Here is a 23,963-nt window from a genome sequence, read left to right on the forward strand (position 1 = left end):
ATTGAGGAGGGCACGTTCTGCATGGAGCACTGGGTATTATGAACAAACAATGAATCATGGAACACTGCATCAAAAACTAATGATGTAATATATGGTGATTAACATAACAATAAAAAATTAAAAAAAAATAAAACCTTATTAATAAAGAATGAGCACCAAAAAAAAAAAAAAAAAGAATAAACTGGGTACTATAATTAAAAAAAAAGAAAGAAAGAAAAGAAAAGAAACCCATTTCTCAAGAATTATGGGTAATATCACTTCCATATTTTCTCACATAATAATGTTCTTCTTAGGCCTAGTTTCTAATGTTCTTGGTCTCATCTTTAATTGTCCTGAAGCACTCGGAATTCCCCAGAAAGACGAGATGGGAAGGGAGCAGAGGGGAGGGGGATGAGCACAAGGAGGTTGTGTGTTCCGGAAAGCCAAACGCAGAGCCTCATCCCTTGCCGGTTGGTTCACAGCCTCGGAGTCGGTGTACGTGGTCTCCCTGCAGTCCATGAACTCACAGGGGCAGAGTCAGCCTGTCTACAGGGCTGCCCTAACGAAACGGAAGATTTCAGGTATGTTTCCAAGGATGCACCTGCTCATATCATGGTCTGTGTGGATGCAGGGTTGTTTCCAAATGATGCTGTGTAAGTGGCGAATTACATGGATTTCACGGAGTATGAAGGAAATCACAGGACCGGCTTGGTCACATTTCGGACATGAGCATATTTCTTTTATACTCAGAGATGAGAGTGTTCTTCCAATGAAGTATATTTCTCTGTGTATTTTGAATGGCTTCCCCGTGCAGCAGATTTACCGCCATAGGAGCAGCCAAGCATTTGCTCCATTTAAAGTCACAGTCTAACCCACATGTCAGTTGCCCTTTGTGGCGGACCGTGAACAGAGAGAAATAGCAGTAGGTGTGGAGGGGACAGGGTGCAAGATCGGCACTCGTACTTCATTTTAGTCAAAATCACCTAAACATAGCATTGAGAGGAGTGAGAAAAATGCAGTAGAAGCTTGCTCATAACCTGACCAATGGTCATTTACTAAAGGATGCTTTTTCCCTACATCCTTTCACAGATTTTTTTTATATTACATAGTGATAAATTACACATACCTATTCTGGGTCCTGCACCTTAATTTAAAGAGGCAACCTGCAGCATGGTTATTTTCATGATTCACAATTTATTTGTGATTTATTTATCTAGTTTAATATTACAGAGCAGATATTAAATTATTATGTATATTTCTATATTATCATTTTACATTTATGATTATAGTTGCTTACGTTGTGTGACAGAAGTCTCAAATATATGAGGTTGCATTTTTATTTTTCATTATTTACTGCTATAGAAAATGTGCCTGCATTGCTTTTTTAACAGGCTATTCCCACCTTCCCTTACTTGTAGCAAAAGTCACATCCTTTTGAAACATGGTCCCTGAAAGGTGAAAATAAAAAACGAAACAAACAAAACCCCCAAGAGACTAAAAGCAAAATTGAAGCCTGTAGTTCTTCATTTTGCGTAGAGATTGAACAGAAGCTATAAGCTTCGTGAGTATGATGTATTCTCTTGGAAACTGGCAAACTGAATTCTATTTTATGTCTGAATGTAACTTTTAATCTGTCTTGGAACCACATTTTCTAAAATGGGAGGACACTGAAACCAATGTGATTTGTGCATTTGTTTGAATTTCATTTCATGCCATGATCGCTAAGGAAATGCTCTGGCTTAACCTTTTCTCCCCCCAAACTTTTGCTTCCTGTAAATCTCGTGTTATTTCCCAGAAACTCACAGTATGTGTTAAGAAAACACTGAATTACTTGGAGTGTCTTGGACCAAGGCAAAGCATCCCTTTCTCACTGTTCTTTACGTCAGCTGGATTGGGCAACTTTTCAAGTGAATGGCCCATTTCTTAGACTGTGGGTAAGAAGAACAGGAATGGAGAGTTTGGTTTTTCCACATTGACCAAGCAAACAATTGCTTAGCTTTCTATTCATTTCATTTTATCAACATCAAGTGTAAGCAATTTAAAAATTATACAGCATGAATAATGAACTCTAGAGGCCAGAGGAACTCAGGGCAGATCCTACTATAGAGATAGCCTTTAATGTGTCCCATTGTCATTTCAGAAGAGGATGAACTAGACGTGCCTGAAGACATCAATGTCCGGGTCATGTCATCCCAATCCGTGCTTGTAGCCTGGGTGGATCCTGTTTTGGAAAAACAGAAGAAAGTTGTTGCGTCAAGGTACTTTCCATTATTTCTTTGTTTTCTGGCCCTGAAGAGACATGTGTTTCTCTGAATGACCATATCTTCTGACATATCTGAATGCTGGCCTCTCCTGTAGCTGAATGATAGACTATTCTATGACAATCTAGCTAGTCTCAGGTGCGGTCACACATTTTCTGCAGATCGGATATGACAGGGCCTCGTGTGTAACACACACGGCAGGACCTCACCTCTCACTTGCTCAGAGTTTTATCTTGTGTCTGGAAATTCCCTAGATTCCATTTCTTCCTTTGCCCCATTTGTGTTTTGCTTTGTCTCACTATGATCTATTTGTGTGCAGAGGATGTGGCCCCATCTTAGAAGGAGTCTTACCTTTCTTCCTGTTATTCAGGAAGGGTGACAGTAGGAAGGAGTTTTATGTAGAGAAGGGGACATTTGTCAAATGCCTTGCACACTGTAGTTCTTCATTCTTCAAACACTGACTTGCTTTATGTCTAGCTCACTTGTGCATAGCAGAAGGCACTGTTTTGTCTCGTAAGCCATGATGTTATGCTGTTCAGATTTTTATACTGATTTGCAATAGCAGTAAAAGATAAACCAATCATAAGGTTAAAGTAATTTTTGTGTTTAAAAAAGCCAGTGGTGAACACCATTCCTTGTTAGTGGTAGATTAATGTAACCATCAAAATTTTATGTGTTAAACTACTGAATAGTTTATATTACCAAGAGGAAGCCAAAGATTTGGTGGCCACTAGGGCATTATATATTAGCTTTTGAACCTTCCTACAACCAGGAAAAGTGAACATCCTTTGAAAAAAGAATGGAATATAATGCTGAGATTATGTATGTATTTTATGTATATATTTTTATTATATATTTATTCTTTATATATGTATGTACATACACACACACACACACACACATACACCATTATTTGTATTAGATATAGTTTCTGTTACTGTCTGTTAGTAAAGAAAAAGAAAAAGACATCTGCTTTGTTTGAAAGACTTGAGAAAGCTCCTAGGATTCTCTTCCTAGCCATTTTGTTCCTAATTACCACTGAACTTTGATTTCCAATATCTTGATGAAAATGAAAAAGGGCCTGGGTTTTCTTAGCAGGACTCTTGTATTAATTGGTGGGCTGTGTCTGCAACTGAGGTCTTATCTGGACTTATGAAATATCACCTTGTTAATGCTTCAAATGCTTTCTACTGCCAAGTGGCTGCAAAGGAAATTTCTTGGCAAAGGAACACAATAAATGGTATTTGCAACTCTTAGAGTGTGGAGGATGTCTTCTGTCTGGGATTGTTATTACCACGTTTGTTTACAACATCTCTCTCCCTGATAATCACACAGTAGAGTTCCTTTTGTAAGCTCCTCTGTCCTGCTCTGCTTATTACACATTTTTGCTCCTTCTCATGTTAATAATTCTACTCAAAACCACATGTTGGCTTTCCTCCTGAACCTATAGAAAACATGCCTGCTTTGGCATGAAGTGGATCTTCTTGTCTTTCTTTTCTGGAGAGTCAAGATGTCTTGGGCCAGTTTCAGTTCTTAATATTGCTTTTTCCACGCCACATACAGGCACACACATACACACACACCCCTCAGGAGGCACCTGCCTGGTCAAACGCGTCCCCTCTTGTACCTTTCTTTCTTAATCTCGGCTTGATCCTGTGAGCAGTAAGACACCAAGCTCCATCTTTCCTGACTGACTTTAGACACCTTTCCTGGAATGTAAGAGTAAATTCTTTGACTTAATAACATAGTCAAAAATGTAGATTTTTCTCCTCTTTAATTTCTCTCCTTACCTCCAAAAGTCATTACTTATGGGGAAGGAAAAATAGCAAGGAACCTAGTGTTCAGCTGCAGAGAATTGGTCAACTGGGTGCATTGTTGCCTTGCGTTTTCTTATAGACAGTACACTGTGCGCTATCGAGAAAAGGGGGAATTGGCAAGGTGGGATCACAAGCAGACCTCCAACAGACGCGTGTTGGTCGAGAACCTGATTCCAGACACCATGTATGAATTCGCAGTCCGTATTTCACAGGGTGAAAGAGATGGCAAATGGAGTACATCTGTCTTCCAGAGAACACCAGAATCTGGTCTGTATTTAAAATGGCCTTTGGATCTTCCATTTGGGAATTGCCCTGAAAATAAGATTTAAAGATAGTTTAAGAAGCCAGTGGTGATAAAGGCCAGCAGAGGCATTTTTTAAAGTAACATTAACCCTAAATCTGGGAAGTGTTTTTATGTACGAACGCAAAGAAGCTCAGGCACTCTTGCCTTAGGTCCGTGTTTATCCTCCACTGGCCATCTTCATTAGCATGTTATTCTGACATGTAGAGTACATTACATCCCAGGATGGAGCATAATCATAAATCACCACTGGATGTGTGCATGCCCCTGGGTAATGCATGGCTCTGGAGGGTGGGGGAGACTCTTCTTTCCTAAGGCTGAGCTTGTGTTTGATTCTGGGGGAGAAGTGTGCTCTGTATCGATTATTTTCTCTAAACGATGTCTTTAAATCTTTATTAAAAATAAGTTCCAACTGGATTTTAATCTTTTTTACATATTTCAAAATTCAGCAATGAGAGAAATTCTAAATTTCTAAAGGCATTTCCCTGGATATGTCTAAACTCACTACATGAGTCGGTAGCACTGATGTAAATCACTATATTGCACAAAGAGTAATGAGAGTGTAGAATTTTCTGTCATGTATAATAAAAATGAACATTGTAGTGCTTCAGTGAAAAATCTATCTGTAGGGACCATATGTCACTTACTTTTAAAATATCCACAAGAGCATTTTTAAACCTTGGGTCCTTGTCCTTTTGTAGCTCCTACAACAGCTCCTGAAAACTTAAATGTCTGGCCAGTCAACGGCAAACCTACAGTTGTCACTGTAGCTTGGGACGCACTGCCTGAGACCGAGGGGAAAGTCAAAGGTAGGAACCTCATTATTTAAGGTATTAGGTGCACACAGGAGTGACATACCCCAAATAGAGACATGTACATTGACTCCAATAAACACCAGTTCTAATAGCAGGCTTGGTGACTGGAAGAGCAATAGGGAAGCAACATACGTATATGGGGCGCTAACTCAGTGGACAAGGGTATTTCATGGAGGGTTCTCATTGTCAGTAAGATCCAGGTACTCATGAAGATGACTTTTCATCTTCCCTATCCACAGCAATTCTGGTGCTGCTATCAGGAAGGGTGTTTTTAATTCTATGGGTGTGACATCATAACCTTTACCCATACAAGTGACAACCTTGTGTTTCATGCTATGGATCTTCTCATTGTACCAATAAGATCATGGAATGTGGGAGTAAGTAGGAACTCTGTGGGACCACAGATGTCTTGAATAAGACCATAGATATTTAATGGGTTTGAAAACCAAGTAATAAAAATTAAATGAAAATGGATTTTTTCCCATTTGTCAGCCTTTTTAATTAATTATTTTTTTGGTTGAGGAAAAAATATGACCTTAAAATAGAAAAAAAAATACCAAAGATGAAATAGAATTAAAATAGAGTAAAATATTCACAGCTAGTTAAATTTAAAAATAATCTGTTGAGAATATTAAATATAAACACAAATTACTTCTTTTTTTGTGTAAAAACATTCAGGAACCTTTCAGAAGTCTTTTCAGAGACATTTAAGAAGGCTGTATGGTGGTTTTCCCCTGATATTGCCTATACATAGGTACCCTCAGGGTACGTTTTATTATTACTCGATTTTGGAAGACAGCTTAAGTCTATGTCCAGAAACTATGAAAGGTCTGTGTAAAGAAATCGAGAAAATTATCACTAACCTCCTTTGAGAATTTCTTAATTGAAAAAACTGAAAGGTTCTCTTGTATTCGACTGTAAGTTATCTTTGAGGACCTGTAAGGATATCTTTCCATGGAACAATGGAAGTTAGAAGGCAGATGTGGGGTAGTAGTTTCCACACTTAATGCTTCCTCATTTGCTTGCAGTTTTTAAAGAATATATTGTACTATTCTTGCTCATTTTTTCCCAGTGGAATAAATCAGAAACAAATGAAGAGAAGAAATATTTAGTTGGCCCTTTAAATCATCCTTTTTTATGACAGTTTGTTGTGATGCTGGCAAGGATTCTGAAAATTGCATAAAGACATTTTTGGCTGATGACTTTTGTTAGTTATAAAAAAGCAATTGTTGCTCCTTTCATGACTTTATTATCATGCTACTTATTTGCTTTCTTTCCCTCTCCCACATCTTAGTTTATATTTATAGCTCTTTGGCAAATAAACCTCCCTGGTAGTCAATGAAATATTTTCAGAAATAATAATAGCTACTGAGTTTGTGTGTCCAAAAGAACTCATGTATCTTAACCCTACTGAGGCAGTTTTCATAAAGCGCTGGTGGTGGGACTTAAAATTCATAATTACACTGGGGAATTTATATGTATGACAAATATAAAAGATAATAGAAGAATATAGTTCAACATGGTTGCATTTTTTTCCAGATGAATTGAATTCATAAAAAAATCTGTATTACCAAATTTCATAGACAGTGGGTTCTTTTAATTCTGACTTTTTACCACCACAAATGACTAGTTTGTTCATTTCCAAAAAGAAAAGAATGTGGGTTTTTTTTTTTTTTCAGACAAATGCTGCAAAGGCATTTTTGGTTGAAGTTTTTTAATTAATGTACTTTTTAAAGATTAGATCTCAGGGAAGAGAAAAGGTCTTCGGTGCTCCTCTCCGTATGACATAGATAGTATGACAGTTGCTTGGTTTTTCTGTGATTCAAATTATTTTTCGTGGTTAGCTCCTACTCACATTAATTTGATAAGTTTTGTAAATCTTGAGTTCATTGAGAGGAAAATAGGCATGACAGTTTTTAGTCGAGGGTGGAAATTCTGCTTCAAAACGTGGCTTCCTTACCTTACAGCATTTCCATAGAAGCATAGAGCTATATTAGTTCCTTGGACTGAATTTGCTCTGATTTTCAAAGTTCAGGGGCATTACATGTTTGTAAATATCGCTGATTGGGGATGGAAACATTAGACATCACATAAATCTATGAACTGGCAAATTTTCCTCACAGTTTTAAATACTGTGAAATATCCTTACCCAGATATATTGAGTCAGGATTGTAATTCCTGCAAAAGTGAAATTATACTCCAAATATGGAATTTACCTGGCTTAATGCACACATAGCCGAGATCAATACACCTAGACTCTTAAAGGTATTGGTAGCTCTTCAGATTCAGTTCTGACTGTTGTCATTTAAATCTTCCATGGCTTCTTCTACTCAGAATATGTTAATGCTGACATAGTAAACTAGTAAATAAGCACAATGAAGAAAAACTCCCAATGCGATGTAAATAGTTTTGGTACGTTGTATGAAGACTGGCCTCCTGGGTTCCATATGTTTAATTTGCTGAGAATGGAAAACTGCCCGCGAATTCACTCCATGGCCTTGTCTGGTAGCCTGAATGACTGTTAGTTCACCTTCCTCTGTGTCTTTATGCTCCAGCTGCTGACTTGGCGTGCATTGCTAGAGTATTAATTTTAGTAATGCACGTTCTAATTCATCCTGCCCATACAGTCTGTCTGCTGGACACAGGACTGTTTTCAGTTTCCTCCTTCCAACCGTCTGCCAAATCATTTCAGAATACATTCTTTCATACGCCCCGGCTCTCAAACCATTTGGAGCAAAGTCCCTCACCTATCCCGGAGAGACTACTTCTGCCCTAGTGGATGGTCTGCAGCCTGGGGAACGCTATCTTTTCAAAATCCGGGCCGCAAACAGGAGAGGACTGGGTCCTCACTCCAAAGCCTTCATTGTCGCTATGCCAACAAGTAAGCATTGTGTGTTTGTGGCTCTTTCTCTCTCTTCATTACCACTAATTGTGGTGGGTTACTTTGAATCATGCTCGTGGATTTAGAACTGCTTTGTTGATGATTTGGGGGGCTACATTTTCCTGTTGATTTCTAAAATATTTTTGTTATCCCTTTGGAGATTAGTCTCCCTGGAGACTAAAAGATTATTGATTGCTAGTCACATGAATTACTATTACAATATTACAGTAACATGAATATATTAATTATGTGATTGATCTTATATCAGTGTGTAATTTGGGGCTTATGATGACAGGGAAAGAGCATTTTTACTGGTGTAAGATGACATTTTTGTTAGCTCTCTTTAATTTCTAGATAGCACTTAGGATTTTTAGTTTATATTCCATTATTTTGGAGTGCAGGTTTAGTCAGAAGAATTTCAATTACCTCGTTATCTGATCACTATCAAAATTGAGCAGGTTAATGAAATCCCAAATTGGAGTGAGGTGTTTTTGGACTGTATTTTCTTTTCTGCTTCCCCATATTTATACCAGATATTGGTAGCTGTCTCCTGCATGGTGTGCAGTGAGGATTCACAGTATACTGCAATATTAAACAGTTCTGTGCTAGAAAAACTGGAATAGATGAGCTTTGCTCCTTCTGGGCCCCCATTGCCATATAATCGCCCCCCCCCCCCGCCCCTGCAGCATCCCTTCCTTCATTCAACCCTGCTCTCAAGAAAAGGTAACTTGTAGGGCCCCTGTAATAAAACATTTTGCCTACCCCAGGTGTCTTTTTAGTTTAGGCCTTATTTTGGGATTACAAATGTATCCATTATTAAAGGGATTTTAAGTAAGAAGGAGAAGGCAAGTACAGACATGTTAGGGGGAATAGGAAACTCTTTGTAATGCCTTAAAAATTACAGATTGGGTTGCTCACCTGTCACCTGCAAATCCACACAACACATCCCCATTTAGTTTTGAGTATAGATCATTCAGCACTTTGAAGCAGGCTTATGTGTATTTCTTCCCTACATCACTAAGAGTGGCTATAATACGTCTGTAGTATCCTGACAGTTATATGAAGAAAATCCTACCTAAGATTTTGCATTCAGAAGATTGATGGATTACTTTAAAGTACTCCTTTCAGGATTTCTGCAAATTATAAGCTGTAACATAACTTAACTCAATTTATAGAAATTTAATACGCATTTTCTGGGACCATACCATCACCTAAAGCAAAAGAGGTCTTTAAAAGAGATTGCCATAATTTGGAAAATGTGTTCAATGCCTAAAGAATAGGAAGTTATTAATTATAATGACGAATTATAAATGCCTCCACACTACCATCTGCAATACTCACCTGATGTTTCTCAGCTTTCAATTTTTTTTGATGGCAGAATCTTTAAAATCTATTATAGCCGGTTCTGGTGAGTCCAACGTGCAGCAGAAGACCCATGCTGAGGATGACTGGAAATCTGAAAAGCCAGAGGCTTCTCCCAAAGCGCCCGCTTCCTCCAAACACACTCATTTGCCTGTTTCTCCCCGAGGCAGAAACGTCAAAAACTCTCTTCTTGACTTGAAGAACAAAATACTGGCTAATGGTGGGATGCCCAGAAAACCCCAGCTTCACCCTAAGAGGACTGAAGGGTTGGATCTTCAGTTGACAGAAATCACCGACGAGGAGGGGCTGGATTCCCGGGGGGACCCACCAACGTTGCCCTCGGAGTCCCAAGACCAGAAGCCACAGCAGAGGCCACCAGGTAGACCTGTGCCCCCAGTCCTTGCTCCTGGGAGGACCCCAGTGAGAGTGCTACCCCAAAAGGAAGGGGCAGACCGCGGTGGCTCCTCTCCGACTTCCCACCCTCGTCCAGGGGCGTCCTCCTCTGCAGCACACACCCCCATTGAGGGTAGCCCACGCCGCCCTCCAGTGGCGCCCTCCACCAACCTGCCCCCCAGCTCTACTGACAATGACTCCGTGGGCCAAGAGGAGGAGGAGCCAGCCGCAGATTCCCGGGACCCCAAGAACGCTGCCTCCCAGCGGCTGCCTCCCAAGAGCACCGCCCAGGCTCGGCCCGCCCTGTGGCCCAGCCGCCAGGCCATCTCGAGCGCCCTGCGGGACAGAGGCCCTGCACACCACGGCACAAAACCAGCCTTGCCCGCGCGGAGAGCACCCCATTTGGGGGGTAGGGAGGAAAATTCGGGTGCTTCAGTCTCACCCTCAAAACTTTCTCTGCCCCAGGGAGGGTCATCTCGGCTGCTGCCGACGGAGTCACACCCCGGGGCTCCCGTGTCCAGGGGCTGGAAGGACGGTCAGGACGCCCCAGCCACCACGTCCAGTGTGCCATCACAGTCCAAGTCTTCCTCCTCTTCTGGTCTCTCCTCAAGGACTCAGGTCTCTCAGGGAGAGGATGCCGCTGATGGCGATGGTGACAGTGATACAGCAGTCAGAGGCAGGCAGGCTGAGGCTACGGCCCCCACGTCTCGGGCTCGGCTGCCGGCAGGTCCGCCTGTCTCTGGACATTTCGGTTTGTTCAGAAACAAGCCCTTTGCTGCCCACACGAGATATCCAAGCCGCTTTGGCAGTGGCCGAGGACCTCGGTTGCATCCCTCCAGCTCTCCACCGTCCACCGTATCCCCCAGAGGCCACTCGAGGGTGAATTCTCACCCAGCTTCGGACCCCAGGCATGGCTCCGGTATCCATGGAGACCGCTCAGAGAGCGAAGCAGAGGACGAGAAGCCGCTTCCTGCCACGGTGGTAAACGACCGCGTGTCTTCCTCCTCCAGGCAGCCTGCCTCCCTGGGCGTGGACCACCTAAGGAAAGGCCCGCAGAGAGGGGCGAGCCTTCCTCGGAAGGAGCCCCTGGCCGAGACCCCCAAATCCGCCGGGATCGAGGCACATGCGCATCCTCAGGGCAAATCCCTGCCCTCCAAGGCGCTGGACGTTCAACAGAGCACAGAAGTGGGTGTGGAGGGCGGCTCTCCGAAGGCGCCCCTGGCCCCCGCTCCGCGGCCTGCGACGCGGTCCCAGCACCACCCCGGGCCCGGCGTGCCCAAAAGGATGGCTCCCGGCCAGGGCCTGCGGGCGGGGGCCGCCGCTCCAGAAGGGCAGCCTTCCCCTGCGGTCTCCGTGTCGCCGCCACAGCCCCGCGGCCCCCCGAGCAAGGAAGTGGGGCGTCCGCTGTCCAAACCCAAGCCCGAGCTGCCCCAGGCTGGGCGTCCCCACCCCGCGGCGCAGGAAAGCGCCTCCTTCTCGGACTCCTACGCGGCCAGAGGCAGTCAGTCCCCCCACACCGCAAGCTCCCGAGGGGTGCTCCCCACATCTCCCCACCATCGGGACGAGGATTCCGAGGGCAGATCTGGCGGAAACCACCACGACAGCACCGAAGCAGAGGCCCGAGGCTCCCGGGCGCCAGCACACCTGGCCCGGGCCGGGGACCCCAGCCCGTCCCTTCCCAAGCACCACCAGCTGGAGGCTCACGCAGGAGGCGCGGGCGACAGTCACCTCCGCAGACCCCCAGGCTCCCCGCTGAGGCCCGGCAGCCCCCGCCACTACCCCCAAGCCCGCCCCAGGGTCCCGGGCCGAGCGGGGCCCCAGGCTGTGGGGAGCAAGGACCGCGCTTCTCAGGCCGTGCCGCCCAAAAGGGGGCCCCTGGCCTCTAAGTCTCAGCAGTCGGTCTCTGCAGAGGAGGAGGGTGAAGACGCGATGTTTTTTAAAAGAGGAAAGGACGAGGGCCCTCTGGCCTCCTCTGTTCCAAAGTGGTCCTCCTCCTCCAGGCCCAGGGGCAGCAAATATGTGGATGGGAACATCGCTAAGGACAAGACGGACCCTGCCATTGTGCTCTCGCTTCCCAGGGTGAGCTCCCCCCAGGACAAGAATGACACTCCTGTGAAGCGTCCTCCGCCTCCGCCTCCTGGCAGCTCCCCGAGAGCCTCACACCTCCCGCCCAGACACCCCCACCGCAGCCCTGCCACCCCAAGCCCCACCGTGGGCACCCCTGCCAGCGTGTGGCACACCACCCACGCCCCTCCTGTCTATTCTTCCACCACCCCTATGCTCTCCTTGCGCCAGCGCATGATGAACTCAAGGTTCCGGAACCCCTTCTGGCGCCAGCCTGCCAGATCCCCTACCAGACAAGGTAATTCGTTTTTAACTTAACATTCCCTTTGGGGCTCTCAAGAGGGTTCATAGCAATTCTTGAGAGGCTTTTATTTTATATTCTCGAATGTCTGCTATGTCCAAGCACTGTGTTAAGAGCTTTACAGATGTAACTGATTTCATCCTCTTAACTGCCTCTTGCATTGTTTCTCCTGGTTTTCAGATGAGCAGACTAGAGCCCAGGGGACTGAGTGGTTCCCCAGAAGTCAGGCAGCCTATGTGGCTGAGCTGCAGTTCCCATCCCAGATGTGCTAATTCCTCAGGCCTCTGCCATTCCTCTATCACATACTGCCTCTTTAAAATCCCCAACTTGGGCTCTTAATCTGTGAAAATGCTTCACAGTCATGATGCCAAACTAAGGTTCTTGTATTTTAGGTTATTTTTAGTTGCTCACCTGCCAGGGTATATTTAAAGAATCCACAGAAAGGAATTAGGTAACTGCGTAAGCTGGATCTTGTTCTTGTTGATCCTGCATATAAAACTCTCAACATACCCTGGGACAGATTCAGATGTCTTGGGTGTGGATTGCTCAGACATTGCAATCAGTGAATGTTATTTAAAACCTCCAGAAAATGCATGTTAAAGATGATTGTCATATGGAGGAGTAAGAGGCAGATGTGTGACTTACGTTGAGAACACAATGTAGACAAGCTATGAATTGGAGTCTCCATGGACCCCAGGGCAGGAGCTAGGGTATTTAGTCCAGGTCTGCATTCGGTTTAGTGACACCTTACACTCTCCTTGCTTGGAATTTGTGCTTAATGGAAGATTCTTGAATGAATGCATTAGTGTTTGTTAGTCTGTACTACGTGTTATTAGCTTAGCCCAATGTAAAGAAATAGAACAATGCCCCATATAGAGGTGAGTTTACTATTTAAATAGACTATTTTAAGCAAACCTGATAATAGATGTAAAATCCGCATTCCCTGTATATAGCGGAAATTCAATAAATATTTAATTTTCACTAGCTATTTGAGTGAGAAAAGTAAGTCTCTGACCCTCGAATAGTTGTCAGAAAGCCCAAGTACTTTATGCCGTGGGTGGGGCTGGACCAGAGTGCTCCCAGCGCAGACCTCAACTAACTGTAGCTGATCAGAAATGCTGAGAGATGAAGAGGAAGGGCAGGTGCTAGGAGCAGACAGAACAGCAATGGAAAGGGCAGCTAACTGGACCTTCTAGTTCATCTCTGAGCAGACACTTCTCAAGCAGCCCCACACAGGTAAGCCCTGAGCATTTATACTTGGCGATTGACGACTGGACCTGATTCAGCTAGAAATACTTGTTGGGTTTAGTATAATCTGCTGAGAAGAGCCGGACAGCATCTGGTATATTTTAGAGAGAGTGTTCTCCATCCTTCCAACTTTCCTTCCCTCTTTCTTCCAACTGGCTAAAATGACACTATAGCCACTACCGTCCTAAGCTTTATCCAGAAAATTTACTTAGCTGGACTCTCTCCTTTCCCCAGTATTGTCAGAAAACTGTGACTTTACTGTACTCTTCATAGACTTTCATTTTTGGTATTTAGAAGTTACAATTTAAGACTGTCATCTAATATATAAAAGTTATTGGCTTAAAATTCTGTTTAGTATTTCTGTTCAAAATGATATGTTACTACTTAGAGTTTGGTATGAAGCCAACTTTACAGGAGTGTTGAGTTTAGCAGATTCTTTTGTTGTTGTTGGTGTTGCTATTGTTTTCTTTTGTGTGCCATGTAGGTTATAATGGCCGACCAAATGTAGAAGGGAAAGTGCTTCCTGGTAGTAATGGGAAACCAAGTGGACAAAGAATTATCAATGGTCCTCAAGGAACAAAGTGGGTAGGGTAAACTTCTTTACACATACTGGCTGTTTTCATGCTGTTGGGAAGAGAAAAATGGTGGGCATTGTGTAGCAATAAATGAAATGGTCTTTCATTTTTCTTCTCCAGTTTTAACCACTCATATGTCAATATATTCTTATATTGCTTCTTCCATTGCTCAGAAAGATCTTTTATTGTCCTGAGTAACTAGTTTGCTTTCTTCTTGTAGCTAATATGATAAGTGGGCCCTTTATTTCCTGTTTGCTTTGACTGGTTAGGAAGATCACACAAATGTATGTTCCAACCCCACAGCAATTACATAGACCCTGATACTTAGCCCCTTAAATGGACTTCTTTTTCTCCACCTCTGATAGCTTCATTTTATTTTTATTTTTTATTATTTGATTAGTATACACATTTTTCTGTAAATTGTCTCATATCCTTCATAAAAGAAAGCAGGGTAAAAACAAATGAACAAACCAAAACACCCTGGATCAAATAGACAATTTTTATTAGAGCACCTTTGAATTTTCCAATGATCGTTGTTCAACCAAAACAAAAAAATAATTATTAGTATTTTATAATGCATTTAAGCTAAATGACTTTAAATTCCCGGGGTTAAATGTTTAGGGGTTTTTGGTAAGTTAGAGGGTAATGGGCAGAACACTTTTACAATGTTCAGGATTTAAAAGATTTTTTCAGAGAATCACAAAATTATTCATATTTTGACTGGGAATTTCCAGTCAAAATTTCCCCTTTATAGCAGTAAGATTTAGGAAAACATATTGAGAGACTTTATAAAATTTTTAGTCACAGGTAACAAGATACACTTTAACATTTTTCAAAGGAGCAGGAATTTATAAAGGAAGAATGTATATTAAAGTGAAATATCATTGAAACAATTTTGCATTGAAACAGTATGGAGTAGAGTTCAAAAGAAGGGTTTATATAAATACATTTTATTTTAGCATCCAACAAAGTAGCCTTCTGGCAGGAGTTCCTCCAGTGGCCTGCTGTGCAGAGTCATGGTTCTCAGACATTATGGAGCATCAGAGTCCCTGGGGGCTTGTCAAATAAGCTCTGGAGTAGAGCTAGGTAATTAGCATATCTGTCAAGTTCCCAGGTGATGCTGAGGCTGCTGGTCCAGGCCACACTTTGAGGAGAACCACCAGTGTAGAGCATGAGCTTGTTCCTTAATAGGGATAATAATAGCTTTCCCCCCTCTCAAAAGTATTACAATTCCTGAGAATATGAAATTTTTGCCTGTATCCTATATTAGGCAATTTAATTGCAAATTAAATTGTTTTTGTTATAGCAACTTCAATTTTTGACATTAACAGCCAGATGGAAACGTTTCATGTTTTTAATACACTAGCAATACACGTTCATGGCAAGAAATTAAAACAATTCAGAAATATGTGAAAAAGATAGTTTCTTTTTTTTTTTAAAGATTTTATTTATTTATTTGAGAAAGAGACAATGAGAGACAGAGAGCACGAGAGGGGAGAGGGTCAGAGGGAGAAGCAGACTCCCCGCTGAGCAGGGAGCCCGATGTGGGACTCGATCCCGCGACTCCAGGACCATGACCTGAGCTGACGGCAGTCACTTAACCAACTGAGCCACCAGGTGCCCTGAAAAAGATAGTTTCTAAGCTAACCAACATCCCAAACCACTCCCCAGAGATAACTACTGCTAACAGTTTGGGATATGTCTGTCCAGATTATTTTTCTCTGCAGTTTTAAGCTTATATACACAAATGAATATATTTTTATTTCTGCAAAATAGTCAGTCCATAGCAGCTAATGTCAACATATGTAGAATTTCCGAATCCTTTTCATTGGCCGATAGCATTCCACTGTGTGAATGGGCCATATTTTATTTAATCCCTTCCTTCCACTGATGAACACTTAAGTTGTTTGCTGCTTTTCAACATTACACACAGCATACTAAATGGTAGTATTATGAACATCTTTTGCATATTTGAGAAACTTAAAACAATTTATATATTCTATGGTTAAGTAATTATAATATGAAATGAGACGGTTTTGCACTTTATTCTTTATTTTATTTTATTTATTTATTTTTTAAAGATTTTATTTATTCATCTGAGACACAGAGATACAGAGAGAGAGAGCATGAGCAGGGAGAGAGGCAGAGGGAGAGGGAGAAGCAGGCTCCCGGCTGAGCAGGGAGCCCGATGGGGGACTCAATTCCAGGACCCTGGGATCATGACCTGAGCTGAAGGCAGACCCTTAACCATCTGAGCCACCCAGGCGCCCTGCACTTTATTCTTATTAAGGCTTGTGAATGATGTGGACAGAAATAATGTTTCCTACTCACATTATGGTTTCCTTCTATGGAGGCTTCTTGGATATGTTCGTGTAGGTGGATTCATGCTCAGTATATTCTTTAATCTGTGTCATGGATTTAGGTCGTCGATCTCGATCGTGGGTTAGTATTGAATGCAGAAGGAAGGTACCTCCAGGATTCACAAGGAAATCCTCTTCGGATTAAACTAGGAGGAGATGGCCGCACCATTGTGGGTAAGTGAGAATGGTTTCTAGGCAACAAAAAGTGTTCTGAATTTGCTCTAAGTTAACAACCCCCTGCTGATTTTTAATGGAGACCCTCGGTCCAGTTACTTTTAGCTGTGTGGAAAGGAGTTTTCCAAAGGGGCAGAACTTAGCTTTTCCCCCAATACAACTGTAGTTCTACTCTTCCTACAGATTCCACCCTCCAGAAGAAGATGGTGCTTGAGTTCCTTCTTGAGATAGGGCAGCCTAGAGCAGCAGGGGTCTGCAAATGACAGCACGGAGCCCAGACCCTGTCTGCTGCCTGTTTTTGTACTGCTTGTGAGCTCAAAATACTCTCTTCTCTTTTAAATGATTGCAAGAAAAAAATATCAGAATAATAATATTTGTGACATGTGAAAATTATTTGAAATTCACATTTCAGTGTCCAACCCAAGTTGTACTGGAACACAGACACACTCATTTGTCTGTGTACTCTCTGTGCTTTTTTGCCCTACAATGGCAGAGTTGAGAAGCTGCAACATGAAGCTTAAAATATCTGGCCCTCTATCTTCTCTGGTGCTTTACAGAGTAAGTGTGCCACCCCGGGTACCATGTTACACTCTTCCTCCTTAGGTGTAGGAATCAGGAGGAGGAAAGAGTTACTTTCTTGACTAGAGACTAAGAGTTATTTCAGGGTAATGGGGCATATCAATGAAGTATTTACAAGATTATATAAGGTAATCTAGAGAAAGGGACAATATAAAAAGCCCAGAAATTTCTGGATAGCGGCAGATATTGCTACCTCTGCTGAATATCCTTTTAATGCTTCCTTTGCCTTTTACTGATTCGAATATAAGAATCCATAAGCTTTGAGAAGACACTTTGCATTTGGTTTTTACTTCCTCTGGATGATCTCATCTCGTTGCACAGCTTTTGTCTGCTTTTGTTTCAGATCTGGGAGGGACCCCTGTGGTGAGCCCGGATGGCCTGCCCCTCTTTGGGCAGGGGCGGCATGGCAAACCCGTAGCCAGTGCCCAGGATAAGCCCATTCTGAGTCTTGGAGGGAAGCCTCTGGTGGGCTTGGAGGTTGTCAAAACAACCACCCGTGCCCCCACTACAACTGCACGACCCACCACGATGACCCCGAGGCCCACAACCACCACCACCCGCCGCACAACCACCACTACACGCCCAACCACCACCATTCGAACCACTACGCAGACGACCACCACCACCACTACCACCCCTGAACCCACTACCCCCATTCCCACCTGTCCCCCTGGGACCCTAGAACGGCATGATGAAGATGGCAACCTCATAACAGGCTCCAGCGGGGTCCCCGAGTGCTACCCTGAAGAAGGTAACGGCCTTCATTGTAATGGTGGCCCATGTAACTAGCGTGCTGCATTTCCGAGTCGGGTCACAAAGGCTGCAGGGAGGGGTAAGTAGGATACACAGTGGAATGGTGACTAGAGGCATTTCCAGTCCCACAAGGTTCGTTCAGGGTTGTCAGATTTAGCAAAGAAAAGTACGGCATGGGACATACTTAATATGAAAAATTTTTCGCTGCTCATTTAAAATTCAAATCTAAGTGGGCATCCTGTGTTTTATCTGGCAACACTTACCGCAACCCAAGTCAAAAAATTTAGCTAAAACATGGAACATTATGAATATGGACGAGCATTTCCCCAAATGTATATTACTGGACATTAGTAGCTTTGTACATGTTATATTTTGAAAAAAGTTTCTGTGATTAGCTGTGTGATTTAAACAAGGCTAATGATTTCTTACTGTTGGATTATTCAGATCCTTGAATAGTTTCATTGTGAATTTCTAAGAAAAGTAGAGTGTCCTAAGCTCCTTTGTCCTCCGAACGCCTTCTCGATCCGCTCTCACTTTGCAGAATGCTAATCCTTGAGCAGCTCTGGTGGCAGCAAGGGTAGGACTGCTTTCTACTGGGTAGGACTGCACTGTTCCCTCTGCTGTGGGGCACCCAGTCAGGACTATCCTCTGCCCCTTCCATGTCTTCCTGCTGAGAATGGCCCATTCCCCCGGAAGAATGGAAGAGAGGAACCTTCGGTCAGGTTCCCGTGGAGCTGCAGGGTCATCATCTTTTCCGCTCAGTCCCTGTCCAGGCTGTTTTGGAAGAGGTCATCCTGCATTGGTGTCCAGCTCGGAGGAGAAAAATTCGTCTTCTTTCCCTTAGGTGGAAAAGAATCACCATGTAGGCTGTAACACTTAGGTCTTTCTAAGCTGATACAGAGTGAAGGCCCTTTGTTTCAGGAATCATTTTGCACGCCTGGAATTCTTTACACAGCCTTGTTGACCGTGATAAGCTTGAACTTGAATGCTGTATTCAAAATGGGAATTCTGTTTGAAGTCCGTCTTCCCGCAGAAAAGCTCCAAGTAAACAGGAACATTGTACCCATCTAAAAATTCACACCAAAGGATAAGGAACCGTGCTGAGAGGAGGGCCGTCGGGAAGAAGATTTGCAGACTATCATTTTCCCCAGTGAGCACGAATTGGAATTTACCTTTTGGATTTCTGGTATGAAAATATTATGTACTTTCCTTGACCTTTCACTTCTGCATACATTGATGTGTGTTTTTTTTTTAAATCAAAGTATAATTGGAACAGATATTTACTAAGTAATTGTTTGCAAACAGGAGAGTGACTGTTTTGGAATTGGATGGAATTACTACTATTATTATGAATATTTTTCATTTTCTTTGGTCTAAGAGGGCTTATAGCATATTCTTTTCATTTACTTTGGATTTTTGGACTTTTATTTGGCATGAAAGTCAATGGTTTTCTTGGTCTTTTTGTTTCTTCTTCTCTTTCCTCTTCTCCTTCTCCTCCTCCTCCTCCTCCTCCTCCTCCTCCTTCTGGAAAATCATGATGTATGTGTATGTTTTTCACTTCACTTATGTCATCTTTCTACTTCCCTAGCCCAGGCTGAATTAGTAACCAAATATTAATTATAATTTGCCTCTAGGCAGCATTTTCAAAATAAGTACAAAACAATACAAAGTGTTGGGAAAAAAGTAAATTCATGGAGAGCAACATATAATCTTTATATAATGGGTGCCTGGGTGGCTCAGATGGTTAAGCGTCTGCCTTCAGCTCAGGTCATGATCCCAGGATCCTGGGATCAGGTCCCGCATCGGGTTCCCTGCTCAGAGGGGATCCTGCTTCTCCCTCTGCCTCTCTCTCTCGCTCTCTCTCTCTGTCTCTCATGAATAAATAAATAAAATCTTAAAAAAATCTTTATATAATGTTATAATGTACTATAATTATTATTTTAAAAAATATTCCTGTATGGCCAGTCTTCCTTTTTTATTTATGCTGCCCCACTAACAGCTTAATTTTCTTCCTTGTATTAATTCTAATCATAGTTATTTTTATTTAAAAAATTTTAAATTATAGCTTTCTTGAGATTCAATTCACATACCATAAAGTTCACCCTTCTAAAGTATACAGTTTAGTGGTTTTTAGTATATTCACAGAGTTGTGCAATCATTACCATTATCAAATTCTAGAACAATTTCATCACCCCAAAGAAACTCCATACCCATCAGCTGTCACTCCTCATTCCCCTCTCCTCCTAACCCCTGGGTAACCACAAATCCACTTTCTCTTTCTGTGGGTTTGTCTCTTCTGGACGTTTCATATAAATGGAATCCTATAAGATATGGCCTTTGTGTCTGGTGTTTTTCGCTCAGCATGACTTGTGTTCAAGTTTCATCCATGTTGTAGAGTAGATTTGTACTTTATTCCTTTTACTGCTGATCAATATTCCATTGTGTGGATAAACCACATTTTATCCATTTATTGGATGATGGACATTTGGGTTGTTTTCACCTTTTGGCTATTATTATGAATAATGCTGCTAAGAACAGTGTGTACAATTTTTTTTAAGACCTATTTTCAATTCTCTGGGGTATATACTCAGTAAGGGATTTGCTGTGTCCATGGTAACTCTGTGTTTAACTTTGGTAGGAACTGCTAAGCTGCTTTCCTTAGCTGCACCATTTTACATTCCCACCATCAGCATATGAAGCTTCCGATTTCTCCCTATCCTCACCAACACCTGTGCTTTTCTGTCTTTCTGATCCTCGCTATCCTGGTGGGCGTGAGGTGGTATCTCTCAGTGGTTCTGAATTCTAGTTCCCTAATAACTAAGGTTGTCAACATGGTGACTTTGTGTACTTTCCAATGACAGATTCTGAAAGGGAAAGCGAGCAGGATTACATCTGGTGCCTTAGGTCAGCCCTGATGTAGAATTGAGTAAATTCATTTGACAGGTGTTTCATCTTTATCATTGTGGTGGTGATGTCATTACGAGAAAGTTCACGTGGTAAACTAGAAAGGATGTTTTTGTTATTCTGGCTTCATTCAAAATTTTATAAACTAAAATGAGCAAATAATGATTAATCATCTAGTGCACGTGAATCAGGTTCTCTGGGAGATACAGCCGTAGGTGGCCTGCTTCTGCCCCTGAAGGGTTTGCGATTGAACTGAACATACAGTAGACAGAAACAACTCACTCTCTTGTCAGAAAACCAAATTTTTCGTCTTTATTTTTTTTTAAGATTTTATTTATTTGTTTGAGAGAGAGAGAGCACAAAAGCGGGGGGTGGGAGGGGCAGAGGGAGAGGGAGAAGCAGACTCCCTGAGGAGCGGGGAGCCTGATGTGGAGCTTGATCCCAGGATCCCCAGATTATGACCTGAGCCGAGGGCAGACACTTCACCGACTGAGCCACCCAGGTGCCCCCCAAATTTTTCCTCTTTAAAATAACACAAGACAGGGTAAAGATTGTTTTGCAATAACCCAGAGAGCTCTCCAGGCCTGAAGCCTCGGTGTCTCCTTGGACTTCTTTCATCTCATTGCCAGGACTCATTGCCCACTCACTCTTCATCCACCATGCTTCCTTTTTTTTTTTTCTTAAGTTTTCATTTTAATTGCCAGCTGCTCAACATGACAAGTTCACTCCTTAATCCCCATCACCTATTTTCCCCACCCGACCCCCACCCACCTTCCCTCTGGTAACCATCTGTTCGTTCTCTAGAGTTAAGAGCCTGTTTCTTGCTTTCTCTCTCTCTCTGTCTTTTCCACTTTGCTTGTTTGTTTTGTTTCTTAAATTCTGCATATGAGTGAAATCATATGATATTTGTCTTTCTCTGACTGACTTATTTTGATTAGCATTATACTCTCTAGCTCCATCCATGCTGTTGCAAATGGCAAGATTTCATTCTTTTTATGGCTAAGTAATATTCCATTATATATCTGTCCACTTCTCTTTATCCATTTATGTATCGATGAACACTTGGGCTGCTTCCATATCTTAGCTATTGTAAATGATGCCGCTATAAACATAGGGGTGCATGTATCCCTTTGAATTAGTGTTTTTGTATTCTTTGGGTAGATACCCAGTAGTGCAACTGCAGGATTGTAGGGTAGTTCTAGTTTTAACTTTCTGAGGACCCTCCATACTGTTTTCCACAGTGGCTGCACCATTTTGCATTCCTACCAACAGTGCACGAGGGTTCCTTTTTCTCCACATCCTGGCCTCATCGTGTGTTTCTTGTGTTTTTTGTTTTAGCCATTCTGACAGGTGTAAGGTGGTATCTCATTGTAGTTTTGATTTGCATTTCCTTGATGATAAGTGATGATGAGCATCTTTTCACGGGTCTGTTGGCCATCTGGATGTTTTCTTTGGAGAAATATCTGTTCATGTCTTCTGCCCATTTTAATTGGATTATTTTGTTTTTTGGTGTTGAGTTATATAAGTCCTTTATATATTTTAGATATAACCCTTTATCAGATATGTCCTTTGCAAATATCTTCTCCCATTCAGTAGGTTGCCTTTTAGTATCATTGATTGTTTCCTTTGCTGTGCAGCAGCTTTTTATTTTGATGTGGTCATAGTAGTTTATTTTTGCTTTTGTTTCCCTTGCCTCAGGGGACCTTTCTAGAAAAAAGTTGCTAGGGCTGATGTCAGAGAAATTACTGCCCATGTCCTTTTCTAGGATATTTATGCTTTCAGGTCTCATGTTTAGGTCCTTAATCCATTTAGCACATACTTTTTGTGTATGGTGTAAGAAAATGGTCCACTTTCATTCTTTTGCATGTTGCTGTCCAGTTTTCCCAACACCATTTGTTGAAGAGATTTTCTTTTTCCCATTGGATATTCTTCCCTGCTTTGTCAAAGATTAATTGACTATAAAATTGTGGGCTTTTTTCTGGATTTTGTATTCTATTGTATTGATCTATGTGTCTGTTTTTGTGCCAGAACCATACTGTTTTGATTACTACAACTCTGAAGTCCAGAATTGTGATGCTTCCAGCTTTGTTTTTCTTTTTCAAGATCACTTTGGCTATTCATGGTATTTGTGGTTCCAAATTTTAGGATATTTTGTTCTAGTTCTGTGAAAAATGCCGTTGGTATTTTGATAGGGGTTGCATTAAATGTGTATATTGCATTAAATGTGTAGATTGCTTTGTGTACTATAGACATTTTAACAATATCTGTTCTTCTAATCCATGAGCATGGAAGGTCTTTCCATTTCTTTGTGTCATCTTCAATTTCTTTCATCAACATTTAATAGTTTCCAGAATACAGGTCTTTCAGCTCTTTGGTTAGGTTTATTCCTGGGTACATTATATTTTTGTTGCAATTATAAACTGATTCCTTAATTTCTCTTTCTGCTGCTTCATTGTGGTGTATAGAAATGCAACAATTTCTGTATATTGATTTTGTATCCTGTGACTTTACTGAATTTGTGTATCAGTTCTACCAGTTTTTTGGTGGAGTCGTTTGGTTTTTCTATATAGAGTATCATGTCATCTGCAAATAGTGAAAGTTTTAACTTTTTCCTTACCAATTTGGATGCCTTTTGTTTCTTTTTCTTGTCTGAATGCTGTGGCTAGGACTTCTGGTACTATATCAAATAGAAGTTGTGAGAGTGGACATCCTTGTCTGGTTCCTGACCTTAGGGGGAAAACTCTTAAGTTTCCCCCATTGAGGATAATAGTTCTGGGTTTTTCATATTTGGCCTTTATTATGTTGAGGTATGTTCCCTCTAAACCTACTTTGTTGAAGGTTTTTATCATGAATGAATGTTGTACTTTGTCAAGTGGTTTTTCTACATCTATTGAAATGATCATATGATTTTTATCCTTTCTCTTGTTGATGTGATGTGTCACGTTGATGGATTTGCAAATATTGAACCACACTTGCATCCCAGGCATAGATTCCTCTTGATCATGGTGACTGATTTTTTGAATGTGTTGTTGGATTCGGTTTGCTAATATTTTGTTGAGGACTTTTGCATCTATGTACATCAGAGCTATTGGCCTGTAGTTCTCTTGTTTTGTGTGGTGTCTTTATCTGGTTTTGGTGTCAGGTTAATGCTGGCCTCCTAGAATGAGTTTGGAAGTTTTCCCTCCCCTTCTGTTTT

General features: G+C 42.0%; 1 protein-coding gene and 1 long non-coding RNA gene across 3 annotated transcripts in view; one reads left to right on the forward strand and one right to left on the reverse strand.

The window, feature by feature from the left end:
* FNDC1 (fibronectin type III domain containing 1) overlaps positions 1–23,963 on the forward strand; it is a 99,567-nt gene that overhangs the window by 47,238 nt on the left and 28,366 nt on the right. Inside the window, exons 6-14 of one of the 2 annotated variants that reach the window (XM_025866416.2) lie at positions 462–560; positions 2,120–2,237; positions 4,137–4,324; positions 5,060–5,167; positions 7,866–8,054; positions 9,454–12,171; positions 13,907–14,007; positions 16,420–16,531; positions 17,454–17,861. In XM_025866416.2, the coding sequence (XP_025722201.1) occupies positions 462–560; positions 2,120–2,237; positions 4,137–4,324; positions 5,060–5,167; positions 7,866–8,054; positions 9,454–12,171; positions 13,907–14,007; positions 16,420–16,531; positions 17,454–17,861 (4,041 nt within the window). Of the gene's footprint in view, positions 1–461; positions 561–2,119; positions 2,238–4,136; positions 4,325–5,059; positions 5,168–7,865; positions 8,055–9,432; positions 12,172–13,906; positions 14,008–16,419; positions 16,532–17,453; positions 17,862–23,963 lie in introns of both variants that reach the window. The other variant, XM_073894177.1, reaches the window with a different exon arrangement.
* Positions 1,277–9,532, reverse strand: LOC141373015 (uncharacterized). The gene is made up of 3 exons (XR_012378629.1): positions 9,396–9,532; positions 4,197–4,369; positions 1,277–2,200 (listed from the first exon to the last, which is right to left on the reverse strand). It is a non-coding gene; the product is annotated as an uncharacterized lncRNA (long non-coding RNA).

This window comes from Callorhinus ursinus, unplaced genomic scaffold, assembly GCF_003265705.2.
Source record: "Callorhinus ursinus isolate GAN/ISIS: 27379988/994484 unplaced genomic scaffold, GSC_fseal_2.0 scaffold6, whole genome shotgun sequence".
Classification (NCBI taxonomy): Eukaryota; Metazoa; Chordata; class Mammalia; order Carnivora; family Otariidae; genus Callorhinus; species Callorhinus ursinus.